The 18,218-nt window shown below is 33.3% G+C and overlaps 1 protein-coding gene across 2 annotated transcripts in view; it reads left to right on the top strand.

Moving 5' to 3' along the window:
- Window positions 1-14,392, top strand: part of CASD1 (CAS1 domain containing 1) — a 49,730-nt gene extending 35,338 nt beyond the window's left edge. The window contains exons 11-18 of one of the 2 annotated variants that reach the window (XM_036246911.1): window positions 1,933-2,052; window positions 3,048-3,204; window positions 4,579-4,658; window positions 7,159-7,260; window positions 8,842-8,982; window positions 9,498-9,575; window positions 10,760-10,852; window positions 12,939-14,392. In XM_036246911.1, the coding sequence (XP_036102804.1) occupies window positions 1,933-2,052; window positions 3,048-3,204; window positions 4,579-4,658; window positions 7,159-7,260; window positions 8,842-8,982; window positions 9,498-9,575; window positions 10,760-10,852; window positions 12,939-13,187 (1,020 nt within the window). In that variant the 3' untranslated portion in view covers window positions 13,188-14,392. Of the gene's footprint in view, window positions 1-1,932; window positions 2,053-3,047; window positions 3,205-4,578; window positions 4,659-7,158; window positions 7,261-8,841; window positions 8,983-9,497; window positions 9,576-10,759; window positions 10,853-12,938 lie in introns of those variants that run through there. The other variant, XR_004957352.1, reaches the window with a different exon arrangement.
- The last annotated feature ends 3,826 nt before the right edge of the window (window positions 14,393-18,218 follow it).

Raw genomic sequence — 18,218 nt, 5'->3', positions numbered from 1 at the left:
TGCAGGCCGACGCTCGAACAGCTGAGCCAAACCAGCCAGGACCCTTTTAACTTTTTAAATGTTCTGATGGTCATATTGAAATTTTACTGTGTGACTCCCTTTTATTTCTGTTGCACAGCACTGCCCTAGAAGGCTGTTGTTGGTAGTTTTACCTAGAGTTAGACTTCAACTTTTTATGAAAAGCAACTGTATAGCAGTTAAGGATCATCTGAAAATGGAATGGATTGCGTTTGGAATTTGTATGTTTTCTGCTATTAAAAAGTGCTCAGGTACTTGAAGGGAATATTTTAGAGAACATCCAAGAATGAAGTAAGGGCACAGGTTTAGATTAGATACATATTGAGGTTATTGTTATTTCAGTAGTATATTTTCCACCTTCATCTCTGTAGTTCTAATGTGTTACACCTTCACTGAAAATTTATGATCTATTGATAAGACATTTAAAAAGAACTAATGATAAAGAATAATAAATAAAACTCTGGCATCTAGATTGTTGGTAGTCTGGAAACTCAGAGGAAGGAGAAATAGCTTTCATCTGTGAGTAAAGATTGGAAATTTTGAACAGGGCTCTAAAGAAGAATAGAATTTGAGTAAGTAAATGTGGTTGGGAGAAGAACATTCCAGGATAGAGTAAACAGGTAAATAAAGGAGAGGGAATGAGGAAGCACAAGAGGGCCCCTTTAGGAGACAGGAATCTAATAGTCTGGCTAGAGTGGTGGCTATGTGAAAGAATTTATGAACTGTTATAGATTCAGGGTTTTTTTCCCTTCCAGAATAATAAATACTGTCCCACAGGAAAAAAAAGATGTATTCAAGGATATATACAAAAGATGCATATATCCAAGGCCTTAGAAAGTCTATTTAATGTGTCTGCTTAATGATTGTATTTTATCCTGCAAAGCATCACTTGAGGAAAACACATTAACCAAAGTGGCTAATAAGCAGTATTAATGCTGGATAATTACAAAGGTGATCCAACAAGTCTATAAAATAGAAGTAAAAAAAAAATGTAAATAGATTTAGTAATTATCCCCAAAAGAATGGCCTTATAACTGCAAGGGTTGGCTGTCACAGAACAAGCCTTTAAAAGATATTTTTTTAAAACTGTATACTAGTTACACTGTAGAAATCATTAATATGTATCTAAAGGACCAATGGTTGGTGGATGAGCAGAATGACAGTGTTCTAAGGTTATAAGAATCAGGGCTTGTAAGTAAGATCATATTTCCAGTGACTCCCATAAAATATAGAAATATGGTATATTTCATTCAACCTCAAAGGGAAGATGGGATGCTCTGAAGAACTATAGCAAGTGATTCTAAGGATCTTGGTCATGATGAAATAATTTATGTAGCATTGTGAAATAAAATTATTGTATAAAATAAGAGTGCAGGGAAATAATATTTCTAAATTATGTTTGCATATGTTTTTAAATATGTATGTACTGCTAAATATTGTAAGTAGTCATGTGACCATTTTATTTACAAGTCTAACATCTATATATTTAAGAGGGCCAAATATGTAGGAATTTTGTTTTTTTCTTATTGGGAAAATGTGAAGTCCATAGTGATGATTAATAATTTGATATCATATATTTAATTCTAACTGGAAGAAATATACAAAGTATTTAATCATGCATTCCTTACAAGAACCCTTTGAGGAAAGAGGTAAGAGTCTCATTTAAGCAGTTTAGAAAACTCAGACATAGCTTAGTAAGTGGCAGAACCAGAATTTAAATCTATGGCTATCTGATTCCAAAGTCTACATTTTTAACTCCTGCTATAATGCCTAACTTTTGAGAATAAGTATTTTCATTGAGATAATGCCAAATGATAACAATGATCCATTATCTTGTTTAAAAGTACTGGTTATGATCATTCAAGGTATAGTTAATGCCAACATATATATTTACCTATCTATTTTTGTCAACAGTTTTTACCTGTGTACATGCATATTCGGGTTCTGGTTGCTGCATATCTATTTCAGACAGGCTATGGGCATTTCTCATACTTCTGGATCAAAGGAGACTTTGGCATCCATAGAGTGTGTCAGGTAGGAATGTATTCAGTTATTTTCTTCTTCTTTCAGTTCAACATGCTGTGGCTAATTGTTGACAAAATATAAATATAAGACCATAAATAATTTGAATTCATCAAATAGCACTTCACAGTTGTGTTATTTCCGTGTTCTGTGGTTAATAATTCCAGATAAATAATTTATTACTGAGGGAAGGGAAAATATAATTTAGATGAATGTATAACAAAAGCACGAGTACACAAGGGAAAATATTGCGTTCACTTTCGTTTTGTAGAAATGTACAGTTACCTGGAATTATTATTATAGCTTATGTTTTCTCTCTCAAAGAAGAGGATTAATATTTAAGTTTCTACCTCATTCTAGGCAATTTCTGAACATTATTTTACTTACCCCTCAATACTGCCCTGAGTTGTGATCTTGTGTACAGACAAGGACACTGAGGCTCAGAGAGTTTAAATAATTTGCCTATGGTCACGTAGTAAGTGCTGCAGCTCTAATATCAACCTTGTAGATTCTTTATTCTTTGAATGACATCACACTGTCTGAAATGACTATTACATAAGTCCCAAAGATACTTTTTAATTTGAGTAATATTATATTGTATCTATGACAACTCTCAATTTAATCCCAAATGGGATAAATCAGCATCAAATAGAGATGAAATGGACACCTTTTCTTGAGGTAATCTAATCTCCGCTTATAAACTACTGTAGCCCTAGGAAGGAGATTTATGATTTTTTCCCTACATTTAACACAATGGCAGTTGTAGCCAGAGGACAGCTCAGGCTTGTGCTTTGATGGGATTTAGTTAATATAATGATGCATAAATATTTTATATGCAACTCTTAACAATAATTGCAGAACAAATATAATTTTGGGGATTAGTAAAATATGCTTGTGTATTTATTATTCTAGTCTCAAATAAACATTTATACTTTGTCAGAGAGAATCTGTTTTGCTCTCTTCATGAATACCTGAAATGAAAACCATTTTCTTCTCCTTTTTAATAGGTCTTATTTCGTCTCAATTTCCTGGTAGTGGTGTTATGTATAGTAATGGATCGGCCTTATCAATTCTATTACTTTGTCCCCTTGGTCACTGTATGGTTCATGATCATATATGTTACATTAGCACTGTGGCCTCAAATAATCCAAAAAAAAGCAAACGGTAAATATACTCTTATGTTAGTAAATATATTCTTTCAATGACTAAATTTCTTTTTAGTTGCTAAAAGCTATTATTTTTATTGAGATATGTAAACAGTTAAAATGTATGTATAGTATTGACATTTTGAAAGTTTGTTCTTAAGAACTGTTTCTAAAATGTTGCATCTAAGTAGTTCAAATAACAACAGTTCAGAATAATAGTTTGTATCTATAGTGTGTGTGTCTTCTCTTTTTTAAATTTAAAATTTTCAAAGCCATTTTACCTATTAGCTAATGCAACAGTTTTCAGTCTTGCACAGAGCCAGAATGAAGAGAGGTAGAAAAAAGAACGGAAAGCCGGATAGGGCTCTAGTCTCTTACATTCTGCTTCAATCTTGACAATTTGCTTTATTTGATTTCTTATACGTATTGAGATTTTGAATAAACATCATTAACGAAAAGGATTTTTATGTCAAATAAGTTTTGAAAGCACTAATATAATTTATCTTCTGGACAGTCCTTTAAGCAGTTATTACCACTTATTTTACCTATAAGGGAACTTATGTGTCCAAAAGATCATCATCTTCAAATTTCACATAGCCAGTTACTGATAGTGTTTAAAGTGAGGCCACAGTCATTTATCTTAATGCTTCCCCACCCCCCACTTAAGATCATATCATTAAAAATTTTCCCTTTATGGAAAAAGTATTTTTAATAATATATTTAACTCAACTAAATATTGTATATCAAAAAATATTTTCTGTTGACTTCCATTACAATATGAAAAAATTTGGGGGGAACGAGTTGAGTACCAGCTTTTAATAAAGTTCATTGGTGTCTTTGGACAGTCTCTGTAGTTTAATTCTTGACATAAACCCAAAATATTAATTAAATGAATAATCAGTGGGTATACACTGTGAACACATGACTCAAAACATGTATATGTTAAATATATCTTAAGGTTAAATCCTAGTCCTTTAGAGAATTTAAGAACTCTCTTTAGAACTTCAGTGTTTAAGCAGTCTTACCTAAGTTAGATTCACCATGAGTGTTTGTTAGAATTACATTGAACATATTGTTCCAAATTTTGTTGTAACTTTAAATAATGAATAAATATAATTGAATTTAGCAGGTATTTTCAAATATGTTATAGTGGACTAACAGTAGGTATATAGGGTATCAGGTGTATGTTGTAACCTCATTCCTAGCAAGGACCCTGCACCATTTTCTTTTTGTCCTATTTGTACTTTGTACTGCTTAGATATATTTTGTATAACTTATAAACAGCCTTAAATTATGTTATGAACTATGCAGTGTATTAATACATCAAATAGTATTTAATGTTTTCTTATGTAAATTTACATTTTTTTAGTAAAGTAATTATTTTCTGTTTTAGGAAGTTGTTTCTGGCATTTTGGCTTACTGTTGAAACTAGCCCTCTTGCTGTTATGTATATGTTTTTTGGCATATTCTCAGGTTTGTACAGTCTTTTTTAGTTTATTTTGTTCTATTATATTTTAGAGTTCAAGTTTATTAAAGTATGTGAGAAGAGTCAGAGCTTTTCTTTAGCTTCATTTTTTAATGACTGTAATAAAAGTGTCACTCTGTAGTTGACTACTCAGTGTAGTTCTTTGAGACCTACTTTCTTACCCCTGTTTTGTTGTAAGAGCAATTCAAAGCTCTTCCTCTGGCAATTGTTCAAAACCCATTTTACTTGATCAATCAAACGTTTATTGAATGCCTCTTATAAGACACTACTCTAAGTGGAGATCAAAAATCTCTTGACAGAATTTGTAACTTGGTTTGTGCATTATTCATTGCATCAAAGTGTTACTTCATTTTCCATAACTGCATAGATTAAAATTTTGGCAGTTAGTAAAACCAACTTAGGAGCAAAGGATTTGTATATGTGTAGTATGTTTAATTTAATTAGCAGTTTGGTCATTTTCTCTTAGTTACTTTAACAGGGTGGCAAACTACCTATCGATCAGTCCGTCAGGCAGACATATCATTTGGGCAGCATGACATTCATAACTAAATATCTTAATTTGACTGCCTATAGTTGTGACACATTCTGCAGTTTTTTCTTGTCTCGCACACTCTCTGTCTTGTACCTGGCTGTTATCAGGTGCAAATGTCATGTACGGGGTGTATGTGTGTAATTCTGTAAAGCTGATATTTTGCTTGTTTGTTTTATATGGTTTCATTCATACTTTTTTTCTTTTTTTTTTTTCTATCTTCACCCGAGGACATTTTTCTTTTCATTTTTCGTTCAGATAGAGTGGGAGGGAGAGAGAGGAAGAGAGAGAGAGAGAGTGAGAGAGAAACATCGATGTGAAAAGTACACATCGAGTGGCTGCCACCTTCACCACCCAACCAGGGCTGGGGACAAACTGCAACTGAGATACGTGCCCTTAATGGGAACCGAACCCAGGTCTCTCTGGACCGCAGGCCAATACTCTAATCGCTGAGCCAAACCGGCCAGAGCTCATACTTATTTTCATACTTAGAAATAAAGTATTTATATTTCTGCATGACCTCTAAGGTTTTTTGCAGGAGATATATGAAATAATAAGGAAACAATAGGCAAATGTATAAAGAGATAGCCAGGTAACTGCAACAACTGCTTAACAGTCATTCATTAAAATTCCCAACACTCTGTGGTGCATCTGATGGAGAGAAAGGAAGGTGGACCAGAGTTCAATAGAAAGACTAAGAAGGTTTCCCCTGTCCTGGATTAGTGTTTACCACTGCACAAGAAAAACGTACATGGCCCAGTATAGCCAAGTGTCTTTCACAAAATGGATGCTTAATAAATACCTGTTTACTGATCACATAAGAAATAAATTTTTAATCAGAAATAAAGTTGTACATTATAAATACATTATATATGTGTGATACAGAAGATCATATCTAATAGCTGTTTATAATCTATTAGATCATATTTCTGCATTTCATATTGTACACATACATGATATATAACTACTTGATATTGCAAGTTTTGTTAAGAAGCTTCTTTAATATTCTAAGGCATAGACAGGACTTATTTATAATAAGCTATGAGCATTTTAAATTCTGTCATTAAAAGGAGAATATTATATTGTACTAAAAAAAGTTTTTCTGACCTAAGCATTCAATGTTACCTAAAATATAATACTGTTTTCATATTTTTTCTTAATTTTTAGAAGCCTTTGTAAGAATTGTGATGTTACATTTTTTTATGCTGTGGCATTCAGTCTAATAATGGAGCTTTCCTTAATAGAGTTTGTCGTCATTCTTTAGTCTGGAAATTGAGGTTTTTGTTCTCTTCTTTGAAAGACTTCATTAATGTGCAGGAATGTACCCAAGACTTCTGCTTCTTCATTCTCAGATTTTCCAGGCTGTCAGGTTAATAAAAGGGTACGATTTACTAACTTCACCAGAGTAAAATTGTAAACTTTGTTTCAAACACTAGTTTGAAACTCTTGGGTATGGTTGACTGACTAAGGTGCCTAATTCAGAGGATTCTTTTAATTCACATGACTCATTATAGATTATTAAGGACATTTAGAGAAAGAAAAACTATATTTTAACCTTAACCATTTTTTAGGTTATTTATATCATATTGGCTGAAGTCTTTGTATTTTTGTGTTTTGATCAGTAAATGTTAGCTGTTTTGTGTACTAGATTTAAAATCTTAAATGGAATAATTTTCCAATAACCAGCTCGTTCTTTTTAAATTTTTCATTCTCAGTACCCTTTCATGTGCAGTGAAAGTAAGTTAACAAAAATGTTTTGTCATCTTTATTAGCAATTAGTAAAATAAGTTTATGTTCAAATGGATTTCAAATGAAGTGATATTTTTAAGTGAAATAAAGAGAATATTAAAACTAAGTCATCCTTATATAATCCTAATTTTAGAAAATTATAATTTATAATGAATTGCAAAGCAAATATTGACTTGTACCATCTTTATTTTCTGGATTCCTTTTCTCAGGGTGCATTTGAGAAGATCTTTTCTCTTTGGCCATTGTCCAAGTGCTTTGAACTGAAAGGAAATGTGTATGAATGGTGGTTCAGATGGAGGTTAGACCGTTATGTATGTATTTACCTTGTGATCTTTTGCCATTTCATATTGTACTCTTAAAAAATTATTTGGAAATTTTAAATCTATTTTTATCCCATTTTAGAGTAAGGAAACATGTTGATTTGTTAAAGCAGCACTGTCCCTCTACTTTTCTATAGCAGAGACAGGGTGCACGTCTATGTGTATCCCCAAGAGACTGAAAATGTTGTCAATGAAGTGGCCTTTGTTTGAGTCATAATTTTGACTTACAGGTGATCCTTCATATATAAGCTTCAGCCATTCAGCACAATATACATTGCGCCCCAATATATGCTCTAGGTTTGGGGTTGTGAGGGATATATTAGAGAAAGAAAACATATCTCCAGACTTCTAAACCTTACAATCTAGTTTAAAGCCCAAGATTACCACTAAACTATGCAATATAAATTTGGAGGTAGAAATTTGTGAAGAAGAGAGATCAGTGTCATGAATGCGTCTATGAATTTAATTTTGAAGAAAATGGTTAAGATTCAGTTGGCCAGCAAAGTGTAAAACGTCCAGCACAGCATTCGGAAAATAATAGGCACTGAATAAGTATTAATTACCCCTCTTTACTCTTTTCCCTTTTCCTCCCATCTTTCACTTATCCCGTTTTTCATTCAACAGATGTTTTCTTGGTGCCTATTTCTTTGCCATCGCCAGGATTCCAGTACCTGTGCACTTTCCAATGAACTACATTGTGTTTCAAACCATGTATTAATTATTAATAAAAAGCTTTGTATGCGCTGGCCAGTTTGGCTCAACGGTTAGAGCGTTGGCTTGCTGTCCAGAGAGACCTGGGTTCGGTTCCCACTAAGGGCATGTACCTCGGTTGCAGTTTGTCCCCGGCCCTGGTTGGGTCGTGTGGGTGGCAACCACTCGATGTGTCTCTTTCACGTCGATGTTTCACTTTCTCTCTTCTTCTCTCTCCCTTCCACTCTATCCGAACAAAAAAATGGAAAAATGTCCTTGGGTGAGGATAAAAAAAAAAAAAGAAGAAGAAAAGAAATAAAAAGCTTTGCAAAGGTCTTGTTAATAATTTTAAATTTTCAACTTTCACATTAGAGCATTCTACTACGATATGGTAGTTCACATCAAGTCTTCATTTAAAAAAGAAAGCATTCTGGTCCAACATATGTTTTTCACTCTTATGTACATATATTCCTATTTAATAGTCTGACCTTGGTATTATTGTTGTGTGTTGTATTTGATTGAAAAAAATACTAATATATGATGTTTTATCTTGGTTCAGTAGAGTTAAATTTTATAATGTGTCTTCAGGATAGATTTTATTATTATTTTTTAATTGTCCATTTCTTCACTTGCTGCTCACTGTGAGCCACTTTGTCTCATTGTTACACGAGATGTTTGCTTGTCCATTGCTGATAGTTTGTAACAGTCATGGGCTTTATTTCATTGCTTGAACTTTTACTCTTGAAATTTAAGTCCTAGAAACTATGAAACTTTAAGCTTTTAACCTGCTTACTTTTATGCATCTTTTTCTCATTTACCACATTTTTTGCTATTTATTGGAAAGTAGCTGTTTAAAACAAAGTTTCTCTCCTTATTTTCCAGGTAGTCTTTCATGGAATGTTGTTTGCTTTCATTTATCTGGCTTTACAAAAACGTCAAATACTTTCTGAAGGAAAGGGTGAACCTCTTTTTTCAAATAAAATTTCAAATGTTCTGTTGTTTATTTCAGTAGTTTCTTTCTTGGTAAGTTTTAAAATGTAATCTTCTAATTTTCCAACATTCTAATTGGTATAGAAATCTTACTTTTAGAGATAAGAATTTAATCAGTTATATTTAATAAATAAAATGTTTACTTAAAAATTCTCTTTTTATTTTCCAACTGAATATAAATTATGAAGTGAATACATATAAAAAGTTAAATATGAAGAACAATCAAAATATAAGTGAAATAGAAATTTTAAAAGTTGTAATAAATTTGGGGGGAAATATGAATGTAAGGTGTTTGGCATGAAGAGCTATCCCTGCTCGGGACCGGTTTCCAGAGAGACCGAGGCCCGCTCTGTGCTTTCTTACGTTTGGGCAGTGGAGACACGGAAACAGGTGATGAGCAAACCTGGGGGAAATTTTTACTGAAAATGTTTAAATCACATAATGAAGTAGAAAGTTATAAATAAATAAAATTTCAACATGTTCTGAAAATGCTACCTCTTTAATGTGTAACTGTATTTGTAAACTGATTCATGTACTTTTCATTTTAGACCTATTCCATCTGGGCTAGCAGTTGTAAAAACAAAGCAGAATGCAATGAACTCCACCCATCTGTTTCTGTTGTACAGGTAATTATCTTGATTTAGAGAAATTTTTTCTTAATTCTTGATAAGAACACAGTCTTTAAAGGCAGATAAATTTGAGATCAAACTCTTTAAAATGTGCTTATATTACTTAATATTTCTAAGCCTTAGTTTTCTCTATTGTAACAGGGATATTAAAATCTCTTTTAAAGGGTTGTTATATTAAATGTATGGAAATAATTAGTATTTGTCACTTAAGAGACACTTGGAAAATGTTAATTGTACTTTTTCATATTTGCTTTTAACAACCCTTATCGAGCCTACGTTCTTCTATTACAGATAATAATCATATAATACCATGTAATAATAAATAGAAGACATGATGTAATACGAGAACATCATGAGGGGCTGTGATCTAGTTGGAGTTGGAGTGAAGGTCAGGGATAATTTCCCTGAGAAAACTAAGCTGATTTGGAGGGAAGCAGGCATAGCAGGCAGCAGGAACATAGGCCTGTGCTGGGAAGGAGCATATACCACATTCAGGGAACTTATTCCAGAAGGCCACTGGGGCTGGAGCTCAGAGCCCAGGACCAGAGAAGTCTGTTGTAGTGTATGGGAGGTAGGCCAAGGCTAGAGGCAACTCAAGTCAGATTTCCATTTTTACAGACACCTCTGGTTGCAGAAAATCAGTGCATTGTGATTAGTGTGGTAAAGGTTAAGAACAGGCTGCTTTGAAAATGCCTGGGACTTCTTCCTGACACATCTTGATATCACAGCAAGGTTCTTGGAGAAAGTAGTGTCTAAATTCAGGCCTGAAAAATGAGGAGCCCAGCAAAGAGAAGAAGGGAGAATTTCTAGAGGCTGTTTATGGAAGAAGCAAAACTATATCATGAGGTTTTATAAATTTTGCCACATTAATATATCATCTCTTTCTACACAAAGGACCTCAAAGTGGGTTCATATTTTTTTCTAATAAACATGAAATGAAACTGTTCAGCCATATACTACCTAATTTTTGCACTGATATACAATATATAGACTACATGTTTGAGAAATCTAGTTTGTATAGGCTCTAGAACAAAATAACTTGCTAATACTTTATGTGTTGGAAAAAAACATGTTGTATGTATCAAGTTTAAGAATATAAAGAATAAATTCATGTCTTGAAGGCAAGCAAAACTGCTTTTAATAAACAGATTATTAATATTTACCGTTGTGGCTTTTTTTAGATTTTAGCCTTTATCCTAATCAGGAATATTCCTGGATATGCTCGTTCCGTTTACAGTTCATTTTTTGCTTGGTTTGGAAAAATCTCATTAGAGGTTGGTACATTACTATTTTGCTCTATCTTACAAAGCCAAGAGTTATATGTATGCTTGTGTTATATACATGTACGTTTATATATGTGTATGTGTGTAAACCTGACATATTTTTTTAATCAAAGCTATGTTATTTATGGAAATATAGGGGGGAAAGTAAGTACTTTCAAAAGCAATAATGTATTACAGAATTTTTTAAAGCTTTATTTAAATGACTAGGCATAGATGACTTTCACAATGCTCTTTATATTGTCTTAAGCTTTCAAGCACGTCCAGAATGCTGAGATCAGGAGAGAAAAAGTGAAGTAGATGTAAATGAAATTTATAAATAGATATAAATTAAATCAAGCTGAGGGGATTTTGATTTGTTATTATCTCCATAATTAAATATAATACTATTGGAATTTAGGTTTTACTGCTTATCATAATAAAATTCACCCTTATGATTGGAAATTGGGGAAAATTTAAAAACCCATTACATTTTGCATGTAATACCTATTATGCAATTATCTCCAAAATTACTTTAAAGTAGGTTTTGAAGTACATTCTGAGTGTTCTGAGCTTTATTTGAAACATAATATTGTAAAACAGAATTCGTATTGTAATCATAAAAGATAAATTTTAAAGCATGTGATTTATTTAAGATACATTTTTAAGTATAAGATTTATTAAGTTATCTTTTTTCAAATAGGGAAATAAATTTCCCTTTTGAGTTCTTGAATAAATGTTCTATTATTTTTTAAGTCTCATTTATAAGAGAGGTTACATAGAATTTAAAATTCTTGATCATGAATGACTTACCAAGTCATTCAGTGGACTAAAGAATATTTATTTTTTGCCTGGCCAGTGTGGCTCACTGGTTGAGCATCAACCCATGCACCAAGGACAGGTCTCTGGTTTGATTGCCAGTCAGGACACATGCCCAGGTTGTGGGACTAACCCCCAGCAGGGGGCATGCAGGAGGTGGCCAAAGGATGTTCTCTCTCATTGTTGTCTCTCTCTCTCTCTCTCCCCCTTTCCCTTCCTCTCTCTCTCTCAAATCAATAAAGATAAAATATTTTTAAGAAAATAATATTTATTTTTGCCAGCCCTTTAATAAGGTTTCATTAACTTTAATTGAATTAATTTACTATTTAGTGTTTCTATTAAAAGTATAGAATTGTCATAGTCCTCACGTGTTGAAGAAGCTTAAGCATATTTCTACTCTGGTTTTTTTTTTTTCATTTTTCTTTTTTTTATCCTCACCCAAAGACATTTTTCCATTTTTTGTTCAGATAGAGTGGGAGGGAGAGAGAGGAAGAGAGAGAGAAAAACATCGACACGAAAGGGTCACATCGAGTGGCTGCCACCCGCACGACCAACCAGGGCCAGGGACAAACCACAACTGAGGTACGCGCCCTTAGCGGGAACTGAACCCGGCCTCTGGACTGCAGGCCGACGCTCTAACTACTGAGCAAAACCAGCCAGGGTTCTACTCTGGTATTTTGAAGCATTGTGATGTAAGAACGTTTGCAATCACAATCAAAAGAAATAGAGGTATCCTCTAATGTGTGTAATCCTAGAACTTGAAATACACTTCAGAAACGTGAGTATAGTTGAAAACATTTGTTTGGCCATACATAGCAAACATGAAGACATCTTAAACACCATGCCATTTCCCATTCAAATCTGTACATACATAACTATATTCACAAATATATACATATGTGGACATATAGTACACACATAGGTATACACATAGGTTTATAGCTAGATACACACACACACACACACCATCATTCTTTGAGGTCTGAATACTGGAGTACAGATATTCTGTCAACTGTCTTCTATGTCATGCAAAGAAATTTTATAAACTTAGAGGGTTCCTATGATTCATTTCTTGAAGACTTTGAAGCAGTGTTTCAACATGTAGGAGTTCTGGAGAGCAGACTGCAGTAGACTTTTCAGGACCCGTAGTGAAACAGAATTAAATGGTTAGGTAAAAGCCTGCTAACATAATTGTGCTATCATAATTAACTTAAATTAGGAAAAACTGTTATGTATTCATGGATCTTCTGTATATATCTAACTTTAAATATTTCCCTCCTAGCTGTTTATTTGCCAATATCACATATGGCTGGCGGCGGACACAAGGGGCATCTTGGTACTCATACCTGGAAACCCAATGCTCAACATCATTGTCAGCACTTTCATATTTGTTTGTGTGGCACATGAAATTTCTCAGATCACTAATGATCTTGCACAGATCATTATTCCTAAAGATAACGCATCTCTGTTGAAAAGGTTGGCATGTATAGCTGCATTTTTTTGTGGACTCCTCATTTTATCAGCCATTTAAGATAAATCAAGACATTAAGTTTCTGAAATTCTAAGGAACTTAAACTCTTCAAGCTAACTTTATGTCTGCTTAGAGGAGAAACACATCTATCTTGAGATATAATTGTATATGTAAATAAAAGTATGTGGAAAGAGGACAGCTCAGTGCTGTCTGTTGAACATGTGTGGTTGTATATATTGAAAATGTGCATATCCAATGTGAAATACTGAAATAGATCGGTGAAGCAGAGTGCATTGTATAGGATTGCATGTGAAAGTCTTTTCTACTGGATCTGTGTTTCCACTTATAAATGATTTTAAGTTAACATATGAAGGCAGGGAAATAATTACCTTTCCAGTAAAAAATATAGATAATTTAATTAGCTTAGTGGCACACTGTTTTTGATATTTATCAAATTTGGGGTAATAAGATTGACTACATCTATATTCATCCTGGAAATTCCTACTTCATTGAAAATTCTGTCACTCAAGAATGACTGCAGTATTGTTTTCTTATCATATGTGCAATGATGTGGAGTGATAAACAGTATGCCTTTATGTGTTCTTGTTCTGTTGTTATGTTTCCTGACATGATATTTTTTTCCAACTGTTGTTTTTAGGTATCAAGCCTAAATCTTTGTACACTTTGTCTCACAGAGTTGTTCTAGGCTCCATGACAGGGTTTTGTCATTGTTGATGTTGTTGCTTTTTTTTTTTTTATAAAAAGGCCAAATTTCCTTTCCAATTCAAACATTCACCTGCTTCCTTTCCTTAAGCTGTACCAGTGTAGTACCAGCTACCCCGTGGATCCATTTAATACATTTTCCCCTGACTAATTTTTGTATATTATTTCCAATGTTTGGAAAGCTCTTTATAACCATTTTGTTATTTCTTATTACTCCCTCCTACTTTTTAAAATATTTATCGATCTAAATTTGTGCAGTCAATTAAAAGATTCAAGTTGTTATGATTGAGATGTATGACCACCAGTAGAATTTTAAGTAAACTGGTGACTTTGGACAATATATGTTTTTGGTTTGGTTTGGTGGTGTTACAGCTGATAGAATTATAACTTTATTTATCTGTTGTACAGATTTTATTATGACTTTTAATGTTTGAAAGATTGCACTTGTTCTTACTGTGTGTGGGGTAAAATATATTTTCTGTTCATCGTATATGAAAATATGGAGTAATTTAAACAGTAAATAAACTTTCTGTGGATGCTTATTTTTGTATTGGCAAAGTATCAATTAAACTGTATGTGTTCTTTTTTTTAAAAAGCTGGATCCATTGATTGGTTTAAATGTCTAATTCATTTCCTCAACTTAAATTTGCTTTTTCAAACTCGATTTAGATCACTGTGACAGTTGAAAAAAGAATAATTTAGTTATCAGAGCTTTGGAGAATAATCTGCCTTTCTACCCAGGAAATTTAAGCATTATGATTTATTAGTAGTCTTACTTGAAGATATTTAAAATTTAACTATTATTTCTTTAGCACTGGATTTATGGTGTTAGTGATATCTTCTCATTAATTGAGGACTATTTCTTAGACAGAAATGTGTGTTCTTTCCTTTTCTCTCTTCTTCTGCCCTTACTTAATCTTTTGACATTTCGCAGATAGACAATTGTAATGATTCATTGCTCTGCCTCCTAGACTGCAGCCTTATAAGTAGAGAATAGTAGAGTTATAAATCAAAACTTCTAAGTACTCTGGTCACATTATTCTTGCTGGTGTGGCTTGCCAGTGAGTAGAATGCGTTTTACTTTAGCTTGTAAGTTTTATCACCTGAAAAAGATTTTTCCTGATGAAACAATTGAAAAAGAAAGAAGACCAGTATTTCTGGTTTTTGGACGCACTTATGTCTCCAGCAGTGATACCTAAGTGAATATGTTTTCTCTCCTTTTTGAACTCAGCCTAAAACTTAACTGGTAAACCCTGTTTCTTCATCACACGCTTATTTAATATGCTCCACTGTTTTGTTTTATTTTAGATAGTTATGTAAAATAGTTACAATGTAACGCATTTGTCATTAAAATACATTCTATTTATACTTGATTTTCTTTATGAGTTTTTATGGATAAAGGTTATTATGGTTGAAGTTACCACAATGATAACATCTGTATATGGTATATGTTTTAGTATTTTTTTCGTATTGACTCAAATACTGAACTTAGATGCATTGCTCAGCCATAAAATTCTTCAGAAAAAGATGTTTAACAGAATATTTCAATATTATAAAATTGAGATAAAGCCACAAAGATTCTCTAAACTCAGATTTTCTATAATATAAATCACCATTGGCCTCAGAAGGTACTTACCTGCCTCAAATCCACCCTAATTCTTCCTTTTTTTGCCAAGCCTTTCTATTTTTATAGATAACCAACATAGCATTAAAAATTCAGAGCCTTCACCCTGGCTGGTTTGGCTCAGTGGTTAGAGCGTCAGCCCACGGACCAATGAGTCTCAGATTCTGTTCCGGCCCAGGGCATGTACCTTGGTTGTGGTTCATGCCCAGCCCTGGTGGGGGTCGTGCAGGAGGCAACCAGTCGATGTGTCCCCCTCAGGTCGATGTTTCTCTCCCTCTTTCTCCCTCCCTCCCACTCTATCTGAAGGTAATGGGAAAATGTCCTTCGACGAGGACTGAGGAAAAAAAATTCAAAGCCTTCACCTAAAACCATTTACTGTACCTATGAACTAGATTCTACTATTTGCTTTAGGTGCTGGTGTAAAAGAACCTTTACACCCTACCAATACATTGTAAGAAAAGTTGACCAGTTCGAATGTTCAAGATGGGTGATTTTTTTTTTCCTCCACTAGTGAGCTTAATTATTTCAAATGTTAGCATAGCGAGCTTTTAATTTAGTAAAATTAACTTTAATGATAAGTATAACTGTTCATATTAATTTCTTTACTAGATTGTAAACCATTAAGGCTAAATAAATAAGCAAACAATAGAACCCAGGACAGAACCTTTATATAATAGACACTTAATAAAAGCCAGTTTGTCAAAGAATGTGCAGTTGCTGGGAGAACACCACTGTCCCTTTATAAAGACTCCTCCCCTTTAGATTGGAGCTCTCACTGATCCAGGAAACCTTGGGCGAGCCAAGTTGGAGTTTTTATGTTGAACGGTACTACATTGCTAATATGCTATCATTTTTTACCTACACGTGATAGAAATGTTGGCAGGTTCACATGGGTTGACCTAATAGCTTACCCTGTTGAAAAAAAACACTTGGTTGGTTACCTGCGGAATTGATCTTGACATTTCAAAAATTCTCAATATTAAGTTTGGTAATGTTTAGAGTAATTTTGAGGATTGGTGAAAACTTAAGATACTCATACTTGAAAAGCATCTTGAAATCTATATATGTCTTTCATGAAATCTCTTCTAGTGTCTTATATGATATGAATTAGAAATATTATAAAAACTTACTTAAAAGGTACATCCATAAAGTAGTATAAACAAGAGACTATTTTCCAAAAATAGATTTGAGGATATTGTGAGATATAAAATATCTAATAGATTAGTTTGACATAATTTAAATGTTATATCTTATTTTATAAAATACCATTCCAGAGCATAAAAATGAGATATAGTCAACATTTTAAAAGGAAATTTGTGGTTATTTAGAAGTGTTTGTATTATGTGTAGGGCAACCTTTCCATGCTTAAAAGTAATTATAATATTTTCAAATTCAGCAAGTTCTATTAGCTTTAACTCCACTAATACCTACTGATCCTTATTTATAAGACATTTGAGAGAATTTTCTAATGAAAATTGCTAAAAATAATCACAGAACTATTAACAAGATTTTAATTTTTAATTCCAGAGCTACCATAGATGGACTATTTAACTCTTTTCATCTTCATTGCCAAAATAATAAAGGCAGGACTTAGCTGAGGGTAACTGCCCTCCACTTATCACCCATCTCTTTTTAATATGAATTTCAGCCCAGCCAATCTTGCTGTTCCTTAAATATCATACTGTTCTTTCCCTTTGTTCTCATTCTTTTTATTCACCTAAATGCAACTTAACATTCTTAAGAAGAATTTAAACTCCTCCTCTGTGAAACCAGTACTTTAATAATCCTCTTCTTTTAAACTATTCTAGCATTAACTACCTGATCTCATAACTTTTTCTTCCCTATTCCTTCAGTAAGATTGCACCCGCAGGGTCAAGATGGAATTTGTTATAGATATAGTAAGGTACTGTACACAAAGTAGATGTAAATAGGCACTTGACAATCAGCTAAGAAGTTCTGGCTTTATTTCTCCTATCTTAAAAACAAAATTCTTCTTTATCTCTTGCCTTTCCAAAGCTACTGCCTCATTTGTCTTCTTCTACAGACCTAAACTGCTCTTGTCAAGATCCCAGGCACCTTCCTATTGCTAAATCCAATGACCAGTTCTCAGTTTTCACCCTACTTGACCTATGAGCAGTATTTGACACAGTTGATGTACTACCTCCCTTTTCAACCAACCCCCTTCACTGTGCTTGGAGACATCACCACTTCCTGTTTTCTCCCTACTCAGAAGCCATTTCTTCAAGGTCTTATTCACACCCTCAACCTCTAAACTGCAATTCTCCAAAGCTGTCCTCAGACCTTATCTACACTCGCACCTTAGGTAGTATCACCTAGTCACATGACTTTGTGCTGATAACTACCAAATGTATGCCTTCAGTCAACCTCTTCCCTGAAATTCATATTCAGATAACTTCCTGGCCTACGCACATCTCCATTTGAATATCTAAAATTTAACAAGTGTAAACCAAAACTAAACTTTCTTAACTACTGGCCCAAAACAAATGAGAACACACACAATCTCTTCTCAGTAAATGGCAATTACATCCTTCAAGTTGCTCAGATTTTTAAAAATTTGACTTTTCCTCTTACACCAATGTCTTATGTTTTAGTAAATCTTGTCAGCTTCTCTCCAGGATATATCCATAATTCAATAACTCAACTACTTTTCATCAGCTTCAATGTGATCACCCTGCTCCAAAACACTACCAGTCATTTTTGTAATAGCTTTATTTTTCTTCATA

This window comes from Molossus molossus, unplaced genomic scaffold (assembly GCF_014108415.1).
Source record: "Molossus molossus isolate mMolMol1 unplaced genomic scaffold, mMolMol1.p scaffold_m16_p_7, whole genome shotgun sequence".
Classification (NCBI taxonomy): domain Eukaryota; kingdom Metazoa; phylum Chordata; class Mammalia; order Chiroptera; family Molossidae; genus Molossus; species Molossus molossus.
Note: the sequence above shows the minus strand (reverse complement) of the source record. Positions and strands in the feature narration are given on the sequence as shown.